This window comes from Primulina tabacum, chromosome 17 (assembly GCF_025594145.1).
Source record: "Primulina tabacum isolate GXHZ01 chromosome 17, ASM2559414v2, whole genome shotgun sequence".
In the NCBI taxonomy this organism is placed as follows: Eukaryota; Viridiplantae; Streptophyta; class Magnoliopsida; order Lamiales; family Gesneriaceae; genus Primulina; species Primulina tabacum.
Genome location: NC_134566.1, coordinates 30827497 through 30846028, shown reverse-complemented (window position 1 = coordinate 30846028; position 18532 = coordinate 30827497). Strand labels below are relative to the sequence as shown.

At 34.5% G+C, this 18532-nt stretch overlaps 3 protein-coding genes across 3 annotated transcripts; 1 reads left to right on the top strand and 2 right to left on the bottom strand.

Moving 5' to 3' along the window:
* The first annotated feature begins 362 nt into the window (after positions 1-362).
* Positions 363-5214, top strand: LOC142531133 (subtilisin-like serine-protease S). The gene is made up of 11 exons (XM_075637189.1): positions 363-991; positions 1097-1191; positions 1299-1396; positions 1545-1703; positions 2555-2666; positions 2761-3289; positions 3381-3475; positions 3571-3813; positions 3890-4004; positions 4200-4386; positions 4487-5214. Exons 1-11 carry the CDS (start codon positions 896-898, stop codon positions 5047-5049), a joined length of 2292 nt encoding a protein of 763 aa, XP_075493304.1. The 5' UTR covers positions 363-895; the 3' UTR covers positions 5050-5214.
* A 42-nt stretch (positions 5215-5256) lies between these two features.
* Positions 5257-6150, bottom strand: LOC142530689 (uncharacterized). Its single transcript, XM_075636504.1, has one exon. It carries the CDS (start codon positions 6148-6150, stop codon positions 5257-5259), a length of 894 nt encoding a protein of 297 aa, XP_075492619.1.
* A 1717-nt stretch (positions 6151-7867) lies between these two features.
* LOC142531628 (protein LEAD-SENSITIVE 1) lies at positions 7868-10647 on the bottom strand. The gene is made up of 2 exons (XM_075637837.1): positions 10363-10647; positions 7868-8738 (listed from the first exon to the last, which is right to left on the bottom strand). Exons 1-2 carry the CDS (start codon positions 10532-10534, stop codon positions 7993-7995), a joined length of 918 nt encoding a protein of 305 aa, XP_075493952.1. The 5' UTR covers positions 10535-10647; the 3' UTR covers positions 7868-7992.
* Between the last annotated feature and the right edge of the window lie 7885 nt (positions 10648-18532).

Here is an 18532-nt window from a genome sequence, read left to right as displayed (position 1 = left end):
AAAATGCATAAAAATGATATTCGACAAAAGAATTATCTCAAATTATCACCATTCTATGTCCAAATGCATGAAATTTATAAGATTATTCGGGAAATTGCGAAAATCAAATAAGGAGTTTGAGATAAAGAAATTGATGGTGAATAAAGTTTAAATGATAGAGGATATCTATGTAATTTGATATGATAAGAAGACTATTTTGGTAAATTAATTTAACTGAAGACTTGATTATAGTACTTGTGTGAAGTCTATTTAAGAAAATATCCTAAAAATTAATGATTAATTAAAAGTCAGAATGTATCACGTACAATATAATTCTTTGATCAAATAGATCATACGCAGGCTAGAGGAAAAGAGTAACCCAGCGGAACATAAAACGATCTTCCACCACCAGAAATGAAGGCCAAGAAGACAGAGACACGAACCCCAACATTCCGCGGTTTTCACCAGAAAGCATGGCGAATTTTGAGAAAAAGCCAAGGATAAAATAATGTAACGTTGGCAGAAATCTAAGCAAAAGGGATATTTTTCAAACTGCGTGATGTGGAGTGCGGATAACGGCGTGGGGTTTGTTTCAGTTACTTAAAAAGCAAAGGCCACCTTCTTCATCCACCCTTTCACGTTTTGTTATATCCCCTTTTTTCAGTGCCTTCCTAACTTTCAACTCCGAATCATACAATTCAGTTGTGAATACGCCTTTACAATCATGATTCGCCATCATTATGCCCATATCCAGCTTTTTATTGTTGTATAAAATTTGCTCTCTCATCCATTTTCCTGCGTTCTTCTCTCTTTGCTCTGTTGTTGTTTTGATTTACTCTGCGTCTTTCTCTGCCTGTCTTGAGTGCCGTATCCCGCATCCGCGGCCATCCGTTCATCATAAGCAAGGATATACGAAATGGGCTTTTCGAGAAATGTTAAACAGACTGGTTTTGAACTGTGTCTTTTGCTATTCATTTTCCTTGCAGGGATTAGCTCATCTTGTTCGTCTAAGGTAATTTATGTTCTTTGATTGTGTTTTTCTTCGTTCTTCCAATCTGGGATTGTAAATGTGTTGTTATGGAAGATGTAAAGAAACTGTGGTGCCTGTTTTCTTCAGTTGTATGTAGTGTACATGGGCAGCAAAGGTAGTGCCGACCCAGGTGATATTTTAAGGCAAAACCATCAAATTCTTTCTGCTGTTAATGGTGGAAGGTTCGTTTTCGTACCGTGTCTCTCGATTTTTAGGTTATTTTTTCTTCTTTGGACTAATCTATCACCTTTTGTTCTTGATGCCAATACATGAATTGCTGCAAATGCAGCGTGGAGCATGCAAAGGCTTCTCATGTTTACAGTTATAGATACGGTTTTAGGGGCTTTGCTGCCAAGTTGACTGATAAACAAGCTTCTGAAGTGGCAGGCAAGCGCTCTATTTTGCAATTAAACACACCTTTTGTTAAATTATAGGTGAAAACATTGACTAATGATTCAGAATAAATACGGTGGGTCACAATGATTAAACCGAACGTGTTTCACAATTCAGTACTAATCTCAATGTTGCACCTCAGAAATGCCCGGAGTGGTATCCGTGTTTCCGAACACAAAAAGGAGTGTTCACACTACGCATTCTTGGGATTTCATGGGACTCAATGGTGAAGAAACTATGGAGATCCCAGGTTATTCTACCAAGAACCAAGTTAATGTCATCATTGGATTGATCGATACCGGTGAGTTCTCAAATGCGTTATCAGAATAGCATGGAATAATAAACTTACTTTTCAAGCTTTATGTTTTCTGGTTTCAAAGCTTCTGCCAAATTTGGTTTCAGTTTTTATTATTCTTATTTTCATTTGTCTGTTTGAGTGGCTGCCATGCCATGATTAAGTGAGTTAAGGCAACTGAGAGATCGCAGTTAAATTATGTTTAACCTATTAAATGTAGTTTTAAAAATTATATTTATTTCAAAAGTTTTATTCATAAGAGGGGTATCGTCCCAAAAAGCCTGACTTTCAACATCCGTGGTGGCCCACCTTAGACGACTTTATGTCACCTTTCACCGTTTAGTGTATTCATAATGTACCTTAATCTAATGTATAAATTTTTTTATCGATTTTGATCCGATAGTAGCTGGTAGCTCTTTTCTAGATCTCCCCTTCTGTTACAGCGACTCTCAGCAAAAGAATCAATGTTATGTTATAAATCCAAGAGAGAAATCATCCCAAAATGCTTGCGTATTTGGTGATGTAACACTGTTGAGTTTATAAGCTAATATTTTATTAGTTTTAATATTCGATGCGAGATCAAGCGAGACCATATAGATTTTTCCCACCCTATTGTTGGAAAAAGAGTTTTTTTATTTTATCAGATCTCATAATCATATCATTCAATTCAAGCGATTCTTGCTACAGTGTCTTGCCTTGCTTAAAAATTCAGAATGACTTCAAATAGAAGTGCATCTTGATGCTTACAGAGAACTAGTAATTTTTCTTGGATAATAAAAAATTCAGTGTTACTCTTTCCTTTTCTCGTAATCTATAAATAAAATCTTGGTATTTACACAAGGCCATTTGAATCTCAGGAATTTGGCCAGAGTCCCCAAGTTTTAGTGATGTTAACATGCCTCCAGTGCCGGATGGATGGAGGGGGCAATGCCAATCAGGGGAAGCATTCAACATTTCTACATGCAATAGGTTTGTATCATTTTAATCTTACCATCGACGGATTATTGGATTTTGTGTATTCATTAATTAGATTTGAAGGTCTGATGAATTTGTCTTCCTCAAGGAAATTGATTGGCGCCAAATACTACCTTAGTGGCTACGAAGCCGAAGAAGAATCGGATGAAACCGTGTCTTACAAATCTCCAAGGGACAGCTCTGGCCATGGGAGCCACACAGCTTCAATTGCTGCTGGTCGTTATGTTGCTAACATGAATTACAAAGGGCTGGCAGCCGGTGGAGCCAGAGGTGGTGCTCCAATGGCTCGAATTGCTGTATACAAGACGTGCTGGAGCTCGGCTTGCTATGATGTTGATTTGTTGGCTGCATTTGATGATGCAATACGAGACGGCGTGCATATTCTATCGGTTTCCTTGGGTTCAGATGATCCTCCAAGGGATTATTTTAGTGACGCCATTTCTGTGGGATCATTTCATGCTGTTAGCCATGGAATAACTGTGGTTGCCTCAGTTGGAAACAAAGGAAATCCAGGTTCTGCAACAAATCTGGCTCCTTGGCTGATCACTGTGGCAGCATGCTCAACAGATAGGGATTTTGCATCGGATATCTTTTTTGGAAATGGAGCTCATTTCTTGGTAATCTAATTAAAACCCTTAATTGGTCAAAGTAGTAGCAAAGTTAAATATTTGATCCACAGTGATTTCAACCATTTTGATTCTCAAATAGGGTGAAAGTCTGAGTCTAGCGAAAATGAATATCTCAAAAAGGATCATCTCTGCTTCTGAAGCTTATGCAGGATACTTCACTCCTTATCAATCCAGGTGAATCAAAAGGTTGTTCGTTCACGTACAATCTTAATATTAAACCTTCATCTGAAATCTGAAGTTATTTTAGTCTTTCGCGTTCATCATACTAGCTACTGCTTAGAGAGCTCATTGAATAGCACGAAGGCCAAAAACAAAGTTCTGGTGTGCCGACATGCGGGAAGCTCAACAGAGTCGAAGCTGGCAAAAAGTGTGGTGGTCAAAGAAGCTGGAGGAGTTGGAATGATTCTTATAGATGAAGAAGATAAAGATGTTGCTATCCCTTTTGCCATTCCAGCAGCAATTGTTGGAAAAGAAACTGGAAACAAGATCCTATCATACATAAATAAAACACGGTTTGTTCTCTCAAAGAATTTTAATGGTTTTCTTGAATTTCTCTGTCGCTTTTCACTGATTGATTCATGGAAACAGAAATGCTACCTCGATAATTCTTTCTGCCAAGACTGTTTTAGGATCCCATATTGCTCCACAAGTAGCACCGTTTTCTTCGAAGGGTCCGAATTCATTAACTCCTGAAATTCTTAAGGTAATAGTCATTCTTCAAGATTCTGTTTTTTTCGATTCTCTTTTTGTATCACAAGAAATACCAACTTACTGCCCTTTGGTTTGTCACTTACGAAGCAACAAATAGCATTTTTAAAATGTATGCGGGGTCATATTTTCGATACGATGCTTTCCCTTTAACTCTTGTTCCTGCCTCGCATGTGTGTCAAATTTGTAGCCTGACATTGCGGCACCTGGATTGAACATTCTGGCATCCTGGTCACCGGCAATGTCAAAAATGAATTTTAACATACTTTCTGGAACTTCAATGGCTTGTCCCCATGTAACCGGAATTGTTGCCTTGATAAAAGCCGTCCACGAGTCTTGGTCTCCATCCGCCATCAAATCAGCACTCATGACTACTGGTAAAACAAGAAAAGCTTAAGCAAATTTCTGCCTGAAAGTTGCATGTGTTAATGTCACGATTTTTTAATGAAGAATCTAAGTATACAAAATTTGCTGCAGCTACCATGCTGGACAAGCATCGGAAACCGATCACAGCAGGCCCAGATGGACGAAAGGCAAATGCATTTGATTTAGGCTCTGGTTTTATAAACCCGAGAACGGTTCTGGATCCAGGTTTAATTTATGATTCCACACCCACAGATTACAAGGCGTTTCTCTGCTCAATCGGTTATAGCAAGAGATCCCTTCGTATGATCACAGGAGACAACAGCACTTGCAATCCAACCTTCACAACACCATCTGGCCTTAACTATCCATCAATTACGCTTCACAATCTGAAAAAGACGTTTACGATAAATCGAACGGTGACTAATGTGGGAAGCCCAAGAAGTATCTACAGAGCAGTAGTGTTTCCTCCCGCAGGGATAAACGTTACTGTAGTGCCCCAAAGACTGGTCTTCACAAGGTATTTGCAGAAGATCGATTTCACCGTGAAGTTTGAGGTAACAGGTCCGGTTGATGATTATGTTTTCGGGTCCTTGTCATGGAGGAACAAAATATCTTGGGTTACCAGTCCCTTGGTCGTTCGGGTTACACGGTCCAAGTTTAGTTTAATGGCATAAACGACCTCATTTTCAAACAACTGAGAAATGAGGTAATCTGGTTGCCAATTCAAACTTTATTGTATCTATGTTATTCATTGATTCCAAGATTTTCAAGTAGTCTAGTTCTTGAAATTGTACTATGTCCATGTTGAGTTGCATAATATATATATATATATACATATATATATTTCAAAAATGCCAAAAGTAAGACTTTAGATTATTTATCTAATGGAAAGAGTTCCAGCAGAGATCAATTGCGTCCACAAGACCATCAAAACTATCAAATCTACTACTCACCACATCAACGCACACACCCAATCTCTCAGCCCCGGCCGCCGTGACAGGGCCATGCGCCGCCACCACCATGCTCGGACACATCCGTCTCACCATACCCCAACCTAATCCCACCTCGCCCAGGCTCTTCAGCAACCCCTCAACCTCTCCAGTACTCGTGAACACAATGGCATCCACTCCACGTCCCTCCTTTATCCTTTTCACCAGTTCCTCAACACCGCTTCCCTCTTCACAGTACCACCGCGTCTCGTACGCGTTCACTCTCAACGCCACCCATCCCCTCCGACCTAAATCCGCCAGGAATTTAGGCACCACCGGCGGCTCTTCGATCCCAACGACGAGCGGAACCGGGCACATGACCCTTCTCCCCTCTCCCGATCCTATCGCCTCCACCATCCCACTAGGCGTCGCAATCGGAGGAACCACGATCCGTATCCTCCCAGGATTTCCACACAACTTGTCGACAAAAGACGCGTCCAGCAACTCCGAATCTTTCCCAAGCGCAGAAACGATAAATACCTCGCCGTCCGGAGTCAACGGGGGTGTTTCAAAACCGCCGGATAGTACATCGGCAAAGGCCGTGATCCCGGATCGTGAAGTGAATGCAATGGCGGAGCAATGGTGTAGCGAGGAGGAGATGGCAGTTTGGATGCAAGAAATGGTTTGTGGGGTGGATTGGATGGTGAGCGTAGGACACCACAGAGGAGCCCAGCCTCGGAGATGAATGAGACGAGAGAGCCTACCGGCGTAGTTTTGTGGTGTGGTGAAGGCAACTAGACGAGCTGGGGTGGAAGCAGAGTCTGCAATACTCAACCTTATCATCATCTCCAACTTCCTCACAAATACAGCAGCACCCAAATAATAATAATAATAATGATAATTAAAGCTAATGCGAACATTAATATTTAAAAAATTCATATTTTAGATTAAAAACTCATAGATTGTTGGCTAATTTAACAGAATCTATGAGTTTGTTATCTATAATTATTTTTATTGGCAAAAACGGTCGTATTTTGTGATACAGATCTCTTATTTGGATCATCCATATTTTTTATGCTAAGAGTATTATTTTTTATTGTGAATATCGATAGGGTTGATCGGTCTCATAAATAAAAATTCGTGAGAAGATGTCATAGGATATTGTTCTATGAAAAAATCACCAGAGCGGAAAAATATACGGAGATTCCTGACAAAAAGAGAACCTCGAATCTTCGCCGTTCATCCTCAAATCATCATGATTCAGTTGCGTGACAGCGAATATCTGCTTGTCGGGCATTTTACCAGTAAATGCAATAGAGGAGAGGGGAGATAAGTTAGGAGTAATGAGTCTTGAGTCATAATATATCAAGCATCAGATACATTAACACACACGAATACATTTCCCTACAAAGTATATTTGTACTAGATGAATTAGAGAGACTCCAGTTCACGTCACAAAATTTCTGAAACAATAAAAATTTACCACCACATAAAAGTTTTGATAGATTCATCCTCAAGCCAATTCCCTTCGGCAAGTTTTTGGTTTCGAAGTTCAGGTTCTTGATTAAAGAAGCTGAACCATTTATGCTTAAGTTTGTAAAAAAAAAAATCAGATTCAGTATCATAAAACAGCTTTTTCGAAGTAGTTGATATATACGACAGCATGGAAATTTTGAAGTATATGTCTGTCGTCTTCTGGAGATAGTACCCATCTACCTAACTTTGGGTATGTAATTGGGAAATCTTTAAGTCTCCACATCAATGGGTCATCAATCCTGAATCAGTATAAACTGTAATAAGTTGCGAACTTGATTCATGCTGCGTGATTCAAGATAAGAATATCATTGCATTGTAAAATCCACCAAGATAACATGAGCAATACATTCTAGAGAAACAAAATCTTTCAGTGGCATTCATTACATGATTCAAGATAACACTATCACTGCATTTTAAACTCCAACGAAATAACACAGACATTACTTCATCAAAAAGCAAAACACAAAAAACCAAACCTTTCAACGGAATTTGTGAGCTAATTGCTAGATTTCTTAAGCCAAAAAGCCATCGTTATTAAGGTTATTCAATAAAGAAATTCATGGGATCGAGTAAACTAGATGAATGCAAAGATCCCGTGGTTCAGAAGTAACCAACTGTCCAAAAATTAACGTGCTTTTTCAATAAAACCCGACGCCTGAGAAATCAGGATCAATTTCAAATTGAAAGGGGTACTTTATTTATTTCGAAAAAAAGAATTACATAGAGAATGACTAACGTTGACATGTGATTGCTGACAGGGCGAGACGGAGGAGGGTTTCGACGTTGTAAACTGTGGTGATATTGAACAGATTAACTACTGCCTAAGCTAGTGCTCCCACGGCCACGAACACTATTTTCCGAGGTACTCCGCCCCTCCATCTTCCCCATCCCACCACCGCCGAAGTGAAGTGATTTATTACCGGGTGTGTGTTTCAAGAAAGATTATAGAGAGATTTTGGGGAGCGGCTTCACCAAAGTGATTAGCCTATTTTAGGGTTTAAAATTTCATAGAAACTTGATGAACACATTTCGTCATCTTCAATGGTTACGCGCAATTATTTCAAGAAACAAGTGCGATGGCAATTGGCATGGCCATCTTCCTTGCTGGGTATAAAGATTAACCTTTATATACAAACAAATAAAGATAAAACTTTAATGAAGACAAGTCAACATTGGCCAACATAATAAGCCATTCACGTTCTCTATAACTACTTTGATTCTTCTTCTTCTTCTTCCTCCAGATCCGGTGTGGTTTCTGCAGGCGCATCCAAGCCTAGGGCATGCCACAAGTCTCTCAACGGGTATTTTCATCACATCGCGTCTTATTCCAATATCAGAGACAATTCGACTTATACAATATATGCCACAACCCACGAGTGCCAAACCAGAAAATCCAGTACTCAAAAAGCGAAGTGGTGATGAGACAATGACGGTCGCTGCTGCTAAAAAAGATGCAGCTTGCCCACTTCGTCCAACACTAACAGTCGTGAAGATGAGCAAACCTGTCTTGCAGTATATGGCAAAATCCTCACAGTTGTTATTGAAAATGTGGTAGACGCCAAAACCATTCTGAAGGAGGTATTCAGCACGGTGAAGGACATCCTCCGCGGGATCAGACTTAGCAAGGGTACAAGTTCCACCTCGAGCTTTGGCGAGGAAATATGATGGTGAGACACCATATTGAAACACGTAAAGTTCTCCACCAGAAAGAAAACATTCGAGGCAAGAAGAGATGACACCGCTGACACTGGATTGGTCACCACATATTGGACAATGGGAACCGGATGGATTAGACGGAGATGAGCTGAAAATAATGCGATCCAACACTGTACCAATGCCGATCTCATGCCCTTCTCCCCGAGTAAAATGGATCACTTTTCCACTCCCAACGTATAATCCTGATGTTTATAGGAGAAGAAATAGCAGAATTAAAAGGTAAATCGCATCGCACTAAAAAAACAAAAAATGTCAACGTGGTCCAAGGATACAATGAATTTAACAAACTAGAAAAAGTAAGAACATACATATTTTCAAAAAAAAAAAATTATGAAAAAAATATAGATAGAAAGGTATGAAAGAACCGACAGTGTAGGAATATCCATGATAAGCTGCTTCTTGTTTTGGCACTTCGTATAATATAGAGGTTTTTTGGAACTAATTATAAGTTTTAAGCACCATTGATGCATTGTGAACCCTATTGTTACGACCCAAATAACCAAAACAAAGAAAAGTCAGCTGGGATTTGGAATTTCTTATGGTAGTATAGCTTTGTCGTGTTTGCCTATAAAGTTGTGTGTATGACTGGTATGTAACAACTCTACATAAGGTAAAAAATGATAGATCGTCTCATGATTCAGTTTCCTCTCCCCTTTCTTGATTTCTCTGGAGGCCATTCCTCGAGTTACATAAAATTTTGAGTTTGATTCACAGCTTGTACAAGGTTAGCTCTAAGACCTCACCTTTGAGGTTCAACCATAAAAGTCACTTCAGCAATATACTTGACAACAATTTCAAATTTGTCCTCACTTGGTAAAAACATCATTGCACCATATAACAACAAGGTTCAGAGTTTATAAATAACAACGAGTTATTCTTGTTGTACCTTTTCACAATTGAAGACCATCGCAAGCATAAAACTGGTCAAGATTTCACACTTACGGTAGAACATATGCAAAAAGTAATATGCAGACAACTAGCTCACATTCATCAACGATTAACTTAATTGCTACTTTAACTCATTGCAAACACATAAAAACAGATTCAAACTTTCAAATCACATTGTTTAGTTTCATACAAATTCAGGTATACCATAAATGCTGTGCTCGTATTGACGGATTCAAGCTGCATAAATTTAACATCCATCATAACATTTGGCAAGAAGTTCAAAATTAAGAATTTGAAAATCATCCTTCAAATGGAATATGTTTTCGGTACATTAAAATTTCAATTAGAACGTAACATTCAAAGTCCATTGATTTCAAATGCATTCATTTAAAATTTCGTCCAATCAAAACACAGCAGAATGCATGTTTTCTTAAATTTCCATACAATTCAAGAAGACGTCAAATAAGAATATATCGATCATACATATTGTGCATCAAATTTTCCCAACTTCCACAAAGTATAGAGAGGCACAACCCTTTAATATGCGACTAATCCGAATAAGCACAGCATTAAAAAATGGCTTTTTTTCCCTGCCCTCTTCTTCAAATTTCTCCCTTTCTTACCAAATTAAACAATAGATTTCCGACACTAACAATGACAAAAAAAACACCCCTTAAAAAAACGATTCATCTAGCATAATAAGTTTTAGATCTACTTCACCCGATCCTAGATTTGCTATCGAACCTTAACATCCCCTTCAATAAAATCACAAAATCCTCAAAGCGTACAAAGAGCTAGAATCGATCCAGAAATTCGATCGATCATTAATCTAACAACCAACAGACATTCAAAAACAATCCCCATTCAAGTATAAAATACAACCCATAAAAAAAGAGAAAAGAAAGAAAGATACGTCACCATGGTGGGCGTAAAGATACGAGTGCCTCCACGAATAGATATGATCCCCGGGCTTCACCTCATCTCTCTGGATTCTGTTGGATAGCACTCCCACCATTTCCGTTTTCTTCCGAACGAAGCACCAAACTCCACCTTTTTCCTTGAATTCTATTCGATTTCCAACAGGATACATCAGTTTTGTTGGGCTTTGGGCAAGGAACCGATATTCGAATACTGGGCCAGAGATTCCCACGCAACACTCCAACGTAAGAATTCAAAGTTGCGTTCCCCGAAACTCCAAACCCGAAATTGTAATGATGTGCCAAAGTTTGAGAGTTTTAATTTATATAAAATTACACTGGCAATTTTTTATTTTTATTTTTATCTATTGTATATTTAAATTTTTATTTTTAAATTATTTAATTTTCATCTTTTATATTAGGATGATAGAATATATCTAATCTAAAAGTTAAAATATATAAATTAAGATAAGATCGAAGTTTAAAATGTAGGACTATTTTAGGAAAATAAAAACAAAAAAATTTTCAATAAAATTATATAATAAGGATATAATCGTAGTTTTAATTAAAATTTTATCAAATCAATTATAAATTAGTTAATATAAAGATCTTGTCTTTCATTAAATAGTAATATAAGTAGGAGTAGGTCTCTTGTGAGACGGTATCATGAATCTTTATCTGTGAGATGAGACAACCCTATCGATATTCACAATAAAAAGTAATACTCTTAGCATAAAAAGTAATATTTTTTCATGGATGACCCAAATAAGAGATATGTATCACAAAATACGATTCGTGAAACCGTCTCACACAAGTTTTTATCTATAAATATATAATATGTGATAGTTTCAATAGTCTGATTTTGTGATATCAATTAAATTTTATAAAAATATATCTGTCGGCTTACAAAAGTAAATTTTTCACTAAATAAAAAATATCAAAAAGTTCATTTTAATAAATTTATAATTTGCTCATAAATATAACATCAGTTCAAATTTTTAAAATTAAAAAAATTTCTCACATAATCTGTACAAATAACAAGTATGTTTAACATAATCATATCATTATTTTTTAAAAATAAAAATCACTGATTATCCACAATAGTTACCAAGTACACAAGTATTTTCAATATAATCGTTTGTAATTTTAAATAAAAATTAAATAATTTAAAAAAAAATTATCCACGTGAATAAAATTATACAAATAAGTTTAACGCAGTATGATAGTATCAACCATTTAAGTTATATCTTTTTGAGTAGGTTTCTTCTGAAACGGTCTCATGAATCTTTATCTGTAAGACATGTCAACCCTACCGATATTCACAATAAAAATTAATACTCTTAGCATAAAAAATAATACTTTTTAATGGATGACTCAAATAATAGATCTGTCTCACAAAAAACGACTCGTGAGACCGTCTCAAACGAGTTTTTGCCTATGTTTTTTCTATGGGAGAATTGTTATATGAGCATAATTATTCAACGAGTAAGTCTCTTGTGAGACGGTCTCACGAATCTTTATCTGTGAGACGAGCCAATTTACTGATATTTACAATAAAAAGTAATACTCTTAACATAAAAAATAATATTTTTTCATGGATGACCTAAATAAGATATCTGTCTCACAAAATACGATCCGTGAGATCGTTTCACATAAGTTTTTGACTTATTCAATAAAAAATACGACTAAAAATTTAAATGTTTTGAAAAATTAAGACAAGAAATATTCCTATCTAAAATACCCTTAAATATGGGTTTTTTTTTTTCATTTTTTTCCAAGAACAGGACGTTTCATGTTATCTTAAACTTGAAAAGTGGATGAGGTAGTAATTTGAAATCATTAATCAAATCGAATCAAATCAAATCGAATCGAAACGAATCCAATATAAAAATTTGAAAATTATAAATTATTAAAAGTTAAAATGGATATTATTGAAGTCACCGATCCAGAAGATACATCGAATCTTAGCATCCAAAAACAACTTTAACTTTCATAAAGGAAAATGTTCCATCAAAATAATCATACTGGCTCTCCCTAAAATATAAATAAATAAATAAAAGAACAAAAATCCTACAGGATGAAATACAGATTTGATCGATGAAATTTCTCAAAAAAAATCCTAAAATAAAGAATGGATCTGACTCACCATCTTCCAAAATCATAAATTATTGCAATGTCCTTTTCTCACTACCACACTGCATTATTATTAAAAATTTATTACCCTTTCCGTACTTCTAGAATTTAACGTGGGGACTATTTCAAGTCATCTCACGGATTGTATTTTGTGAGACAAATCTCTTATTTGAGTCATCCATGAAAAAAATATTACTTTTTATGTTAAGAGTATTATTTTTTATTGTGAATATCAATAATGTTGACTCATCTCACAGATAAATATTTGTGAGATCGTCTCACAGAAGACGTACTCAAAAAATATATCAATTGGAAAAAAATGTAAAAATCAATGTTTTCATAAACTTGATATTGGTTTATATTATAGTTTCCATATACTAGTTTATTTTTCTTCTCCTTTCTCCTTTTGAGAATAATGTTGGTTTCGCAAGATTTATATAATTATAAATAAAGTGTTCGATTTATCTTTGTTTCTGATTTTCAAATTTGAGCTTGTCACACATGATTTGTCAAATGTTGTTTAACTGGTCAGCGTGAACTATTGTATCGGCTTTTTGGGTTTACTCAAAATGTATTAAAAAGTAGCTGTTGCGAGTTTCCAAATGTTAAAAAATATATAATCCAATAGGTATTTAAAAACATTATATCCATCGTAGAGATTGATTTGAAATTGGGGATGAAACTTAAATTTTTTGAAAATTACATGTAATTTTAGTTTTATTTTTCTGCTGAAAGGAGTTGACAGTCTCTCATTCGATTTTGATCCACTGAAGCTTGAAATGATCACAATTCACACGAGAATTTGAAAATACTAAAATAAATAGAATGATGGAGACATCTTAGCTTCCATCACCCTTTCAATGAGCTCCTAGTTTTAGAGATAATAATACTCCATACTTGAAGTGTGGTATAATCGATTGATGAATCCTGGTTATGGACTTGATAATGCTCATGCCGATCGCTAAATACTTCCCAACATACAACGATCACGTCTTGTTCGATTTGAAATAATGCTGCAATCGACAACATTTTGTTTTATGTTACGAAAGAATAAACTAGGAAACGAGATTATTAACTTTCATTCATCTTATGTGTGAAATGTAAAGAGGAAATTAAAAGCCTTTTGGAAGATAATGGTTAATATTAGAACTTGGAGGATTATGTAAGCCCATATATGCAACATTCAAGGATTTTATCTAACCGATGTTAGACAACTAACACACATCTTCAGCCCATGAATTAACATTTGGACAGTGAAGTTTACAACTGACCCAACTATGGGTAGAACGGATGACCTAACTATAAGCAGTCCAACACATAACGGTGAAACCTAGGCTCTGATATCATATTAATATTAAGAATTAGACGTAATTCAACCCCAAAAAGCTAGCTCAAGAGAGGAAGATTGTCTAATATCATATATCTAAAGTAGTAATGTTTGAAAACATATATTATATTGATTGAACTATTATGAATAGGACTTTCAATTAATTGTGAAGGTATATATACTCTATCCCTCCTTATATATTTAAACTTTGTGTTTTCAGATATACTAAAAAATTTATTAAAATAATAAATTTTATAAATAATTTTATATTTGACCCTTATTTAAAGAATGTTTTAATTGAATAAAAAAAATTTTGAAAACAAATTAAATAGATGCCGATTGGTAAAAGAGTAGATAAAATAATTTCAAATATTAAAACTAAACTACATAATCGAGACATATGAAAAAGAAAATGCAATCTAAATACGTAAGACGGAAAAATTGTAATTTGTCTTTAAACTATCGTGCGACTTATGAGACAACGAAATATGAAGGATCAAACACATGCGAGTTCCAAAAGGTTTTAATATGGTTTATTATTCTACAACATCTTATTTAAATCTATTTTAAGGCGATTCTATGTTACTTCAGAAATTCTATTTTCGACGTGTTTATATAAGATGATCGATCGATTGTCACATTACAAAATTTAATTTTTTTTTATAAAACTTATATTTTTTGATTTCAAATGAAATGATCGTAAAATAAAAACTGAGAATTTTAATCTCGAGGTAGCATAAATCCAATGCACAAAAACTCTTGTGAGAGACAGTATGCTCCTTGTAACTGATCAAATAAATCTTCAATTCTTGACAGTGTATACTTGTTCTTGATAGTAACTCTATTAAGCTCTCGATAATCAATGCAAAGACGCATACTACCCTCTATCTTCTTCACAAAGAAAATCGGTGCTTCCCATGGAGAATAAATAGGGCGAATAAAACCATTGTCTAGCAATTCTTGAATTTGACTATGAGACAACGGGATATGAAGGATTCAAACACATGCGACTTCCAAAAGGCTTTAATATGGTTTGTTATTCTACAACATCTTATTTATATCTATTTTAAGGCGATTCTATGTTACATCAGAAGTTATATTTTCGCAGTGTTTATATAAGATGATCGATCGATCATCACGTTACAAAATTTAATATTTTTTATAAAACTTATATTTTTTGATTTCAAATGAAATGATCGTAAAATAAAAATCGAGAATTTTAATCTCGATGTAGCATAAATTCAATGTACAAAAACTCTTGTGAGAGACAGTCTCACTGATTAATTTTGTGTGTCGAATCTTTTGTTTGGGTCATTCATGAAATTGTATTACTTTTTATGCTAAGAATATTACTTTTTATTGTGAATATCGATAGGATTGACTCGTATCACAGATAAAAATTTTTGAGACTGTCTATCAAAATACTTGTTCAATCCAATGAATGACCGTTGTGAAGTAATGGTAGAGTCCAACTAAATTAAATAGAGAGGAAGATGAAAGCATTTAAGGCACACACTTTAATTTGATCTGCCTACCTACACTCCGCCATTATAAATGCATTCCTATCAATGACTTGATTGCACACATGGCTTTTTGGCAAAACTTGACCTCTTTAATTATATGATATAATTCTTTCGCAAAACAGATTTATTGCGAATTTACTGGTTCATATGATTTTAGGTATCGATAACGTTATTATAAATTTCATTTTAATTTCAAATGATCGAATCTCAGGAGATGAATATTTCTGAAGAGCAACAATCTGTTTTAAGGCAAAAATTTGTGTGAGAAGATATCACAGGTCGTATTTTGTGAGACGAATCTCTTATTTGAGTCATCCATGAAAAAGTATTACTTTTTATGCTAAGAGTATTATTTTTTTTTGTGAATATCGGTAAGATTGACACGTCTCACAGATAAAGATATGTGAAACCGTCTCACAAGAGATCTACTCCTGTTTTAATACGACGGGAGAGTGGATGTGTGGAGTTCATCACAGTTTTCCAGCGTCCATGTCTCTCCAATAATATGAACCAGACACTGTTGATAGAAGGCAACAAAAATTTCAAACTTTATTTAATTTTTTCTTTTATGTGCTTGATATAAATTTTGAATTTTATCCAAAATGAATGATTTTAATTTTGAAAAGTTGTATCATCATTAATTTTAAAATCTCTTGTCATGTTTGTTTACATATTTGACGGATTTATGCAACTCTTATTATTATTTTAAACACCCATAAGTGGAACTCTAATCCAAGATCATCGAGATTTTGGGGTTTCTTCTTTGTCAGTAGGCCAAGAAATCATTGACCAAGACCAACGATTCTGCATATATCGTAAAATAATTTAGATATGAAAGATTCACAACAATGTTCCACTTGTAAACAAGTTATATATTACCCGTTTTGCCCGTTACATACCGTGGAGCGAGCTCCCCCTTATTAATTTTCTCCGGACCTAGCTGTGACCAAACTCCCAACCCCCCATTAATTTATTATAAACAGAGAATTCAAATTAATAAATGAATCATATATATATATATATATATATATGGAGACTTGTTACCCTGCACCCCTGGGCGCCTGCAGCTGTGTTTTCTTTTTAATTTTTTTTTTAAAAATATTTTTTTTATTTAATTAACATATATATCATAGGCTTCAAAATTCACATTTTCCGTGACCAATATTCGAAAGAAGAATTTTTTTTTTTGCCATTCACGCACAAAAAATCCGAAATCGAAGAAATCTAGAAATATAGAAACTGAGAGTAAATCTGGGAGTAAATCTAGAAATCTAGAAACCAAAAAAAAAATGTTTTTTTTAAAGTATTCTTCTTTCAAATTTCTAAAAAATTTCTCCAACGACGAATTTTTACAAAATTTCTTCTTTCGAATTTCTTGTGATTTCACGCACAAATTGCACCTTAAATCGAATTTCACAAATTGCACCTTGAATCGAATTTCACACTATATATATCATAGGCTTCAAAATCCACATTTTCCGTGACCAATATTCGAAAGAAGAATTTTTTTTTTTGTCATTCACGCACAAAAAATCAAAAATCTAGAAATATAGAAACTGAGAGTAAATCTAGAAATCTAGAAATCAAAAAAAAAATTTAAAAAGAAAACACAGCTGGGCGCCAGCTGTACAGGCGCCCAGCATACCTTGCACCCAAGGTAACAAGTCTCATATATATGTATGTATAGTTTTGATGTTAACCGTGTCTATCTATGTGACCATTGTTCAGATTATATTTATCTAATATATATGCTTTAATATATCAAAATTATACATCTATTAAATGAATGTCACCTTAACGGTGAACAAAAAAATAACGTGGTCGGTGGACAAAGTATCAAAGTTAGTTATATATATATATATATATATATATATATATATATATATAATTACATTTCTTTCCCACGTTGGCGGACAATTTACGATTTTAGTTCATTAATTTGTACTTTTTAAGAATTTTAATTATTTTCATCTGAGCTGTGAGTGGCAACCAAAAAATGATGTTATGTCACTGAAGAATATTGATGTAGCGACGTACATTGTGACGTATCCCATTCCATATCTATCTCGAAGTCATATGAAAAACGCACTGACACTTTCTTCTCTCCAATTTCCTTATCTCGATCATTAAAATCGTGTTTTGCGTCTTCTACACAGCCTATTCCCGTGATACATTTATGATCACAATATTCTTGCATGCATAGCTTGTAGTTTGTCGATTTCTTAGTCATGAAAAAAATGGTTCGTTTTACAAAGTTTTGGTGTATATTAAATTTGGGAGAACAAGACAAACCATTATTTACAAAGATATAGGATGCCCACAGACAACATAAATTTATCTTACAAGTTATAAAGACTAGAATTTTAAAATAGTAACACTATAAATTTCAAAATCCCATAAACCGACAAAATATTTTTAACTTTTTTTGGTTTTTTAGAGCGTACAAATTTCTCATCAACAAGGGAGTAAGTCTCTTGTGAGACGGTCTCACGAATCTTTATCTGTGAGACGGGTCAACCTTACCGGTATTCACAATAAAAAGTAATACTTTTAGCATAAAAAATAATACTTCTTCATGGATGACCCAAATGAGATATCCGTCTCACAAAATACGACATGTGAGATCATCTCACACAAATTTTTTTCTTAACAAGGAAATGTTCGCTACAAAAATCATCCAACATCTAAATACATCCTACAAGTATGATAAGATCGAGACATTTGAAATCCATCTATTTGACTCGTATTCTAAATCAAATCTAATTAACTTCAAGAATGAACTTCAAACCTAAATTTTATATAGCATTAAGTGCATGACAAGGAGTGGTCCAATTTCATCCATGAAATTATTAAGTGTTAGGAAGATCTAATTTGTATACTTAGTCGCAAAAAAATTAGTTTGCCAGAGTTAGGAAGACCCATTTTGGTCTATATATTTGTCTGGGAAAATATGGGAAATCTCTACCAACCACTGATTAAAGCTCTATTTTCGACAGTTCAAGTGTTATGTCCTAAATTTTTTTAAAAAATTTTTTTTATTAAAAATTATACGTTAATATTGTACACCCCTTGTACAAAAGCTTACTCCCTGTTTTCATTTCTAAAAGTAAATTATTATTTTTTTATAAAAACAAATAACATTATATATTATTATTTTCTATTTTTTTCCCCCTAAAAAACTGCGTTGT

Bases quoted from the DNA above. Each gene is read 5' to 3' on its own strand.
- LOC142531133 (XM_075637189.1), top strand. From the start codon at position 896: ATGGGCTTTTCGAGAAATGTTAAACAGACTGGTTTTGAACTGTGTCTT. The intron at 992-1,096 runs GTAATTTATGTT...TGTTTTCTTCAG, and splicing joins GCTCATCTTGTTCGTCTAAG to TTGTATGTAGTGTACATGGG. The intron at 1,704-2,554 runs GTGAGTTCTCAA...TTTGAATCTCAG, and splicing joins CATTGGATTGATCGATACCG to GAATTTGGCCAGAGTCCCCA.
- LOC142530689 (XM_075636504.1), bottom strand. From the start codon at position 6,150: ATGATGATAAGGTTGAGTATTGCAGACTCTGCTTCCACCCCAGCTCGT.
- LOC142531628 (XM_075637837.1), bottom strand. From the start codon at position 10,534: ATGTATCCTGTTGGAAATCGAATAGAATTCAAGGAAAAAGGTGGAGTT. The intron at 8,739-10,362 runs GTGACGTATCTT...TATAAACATCAG, and splicing joins GTATCTTTACGCCCACCATG to GATTATACGTTGGGAGTGGA.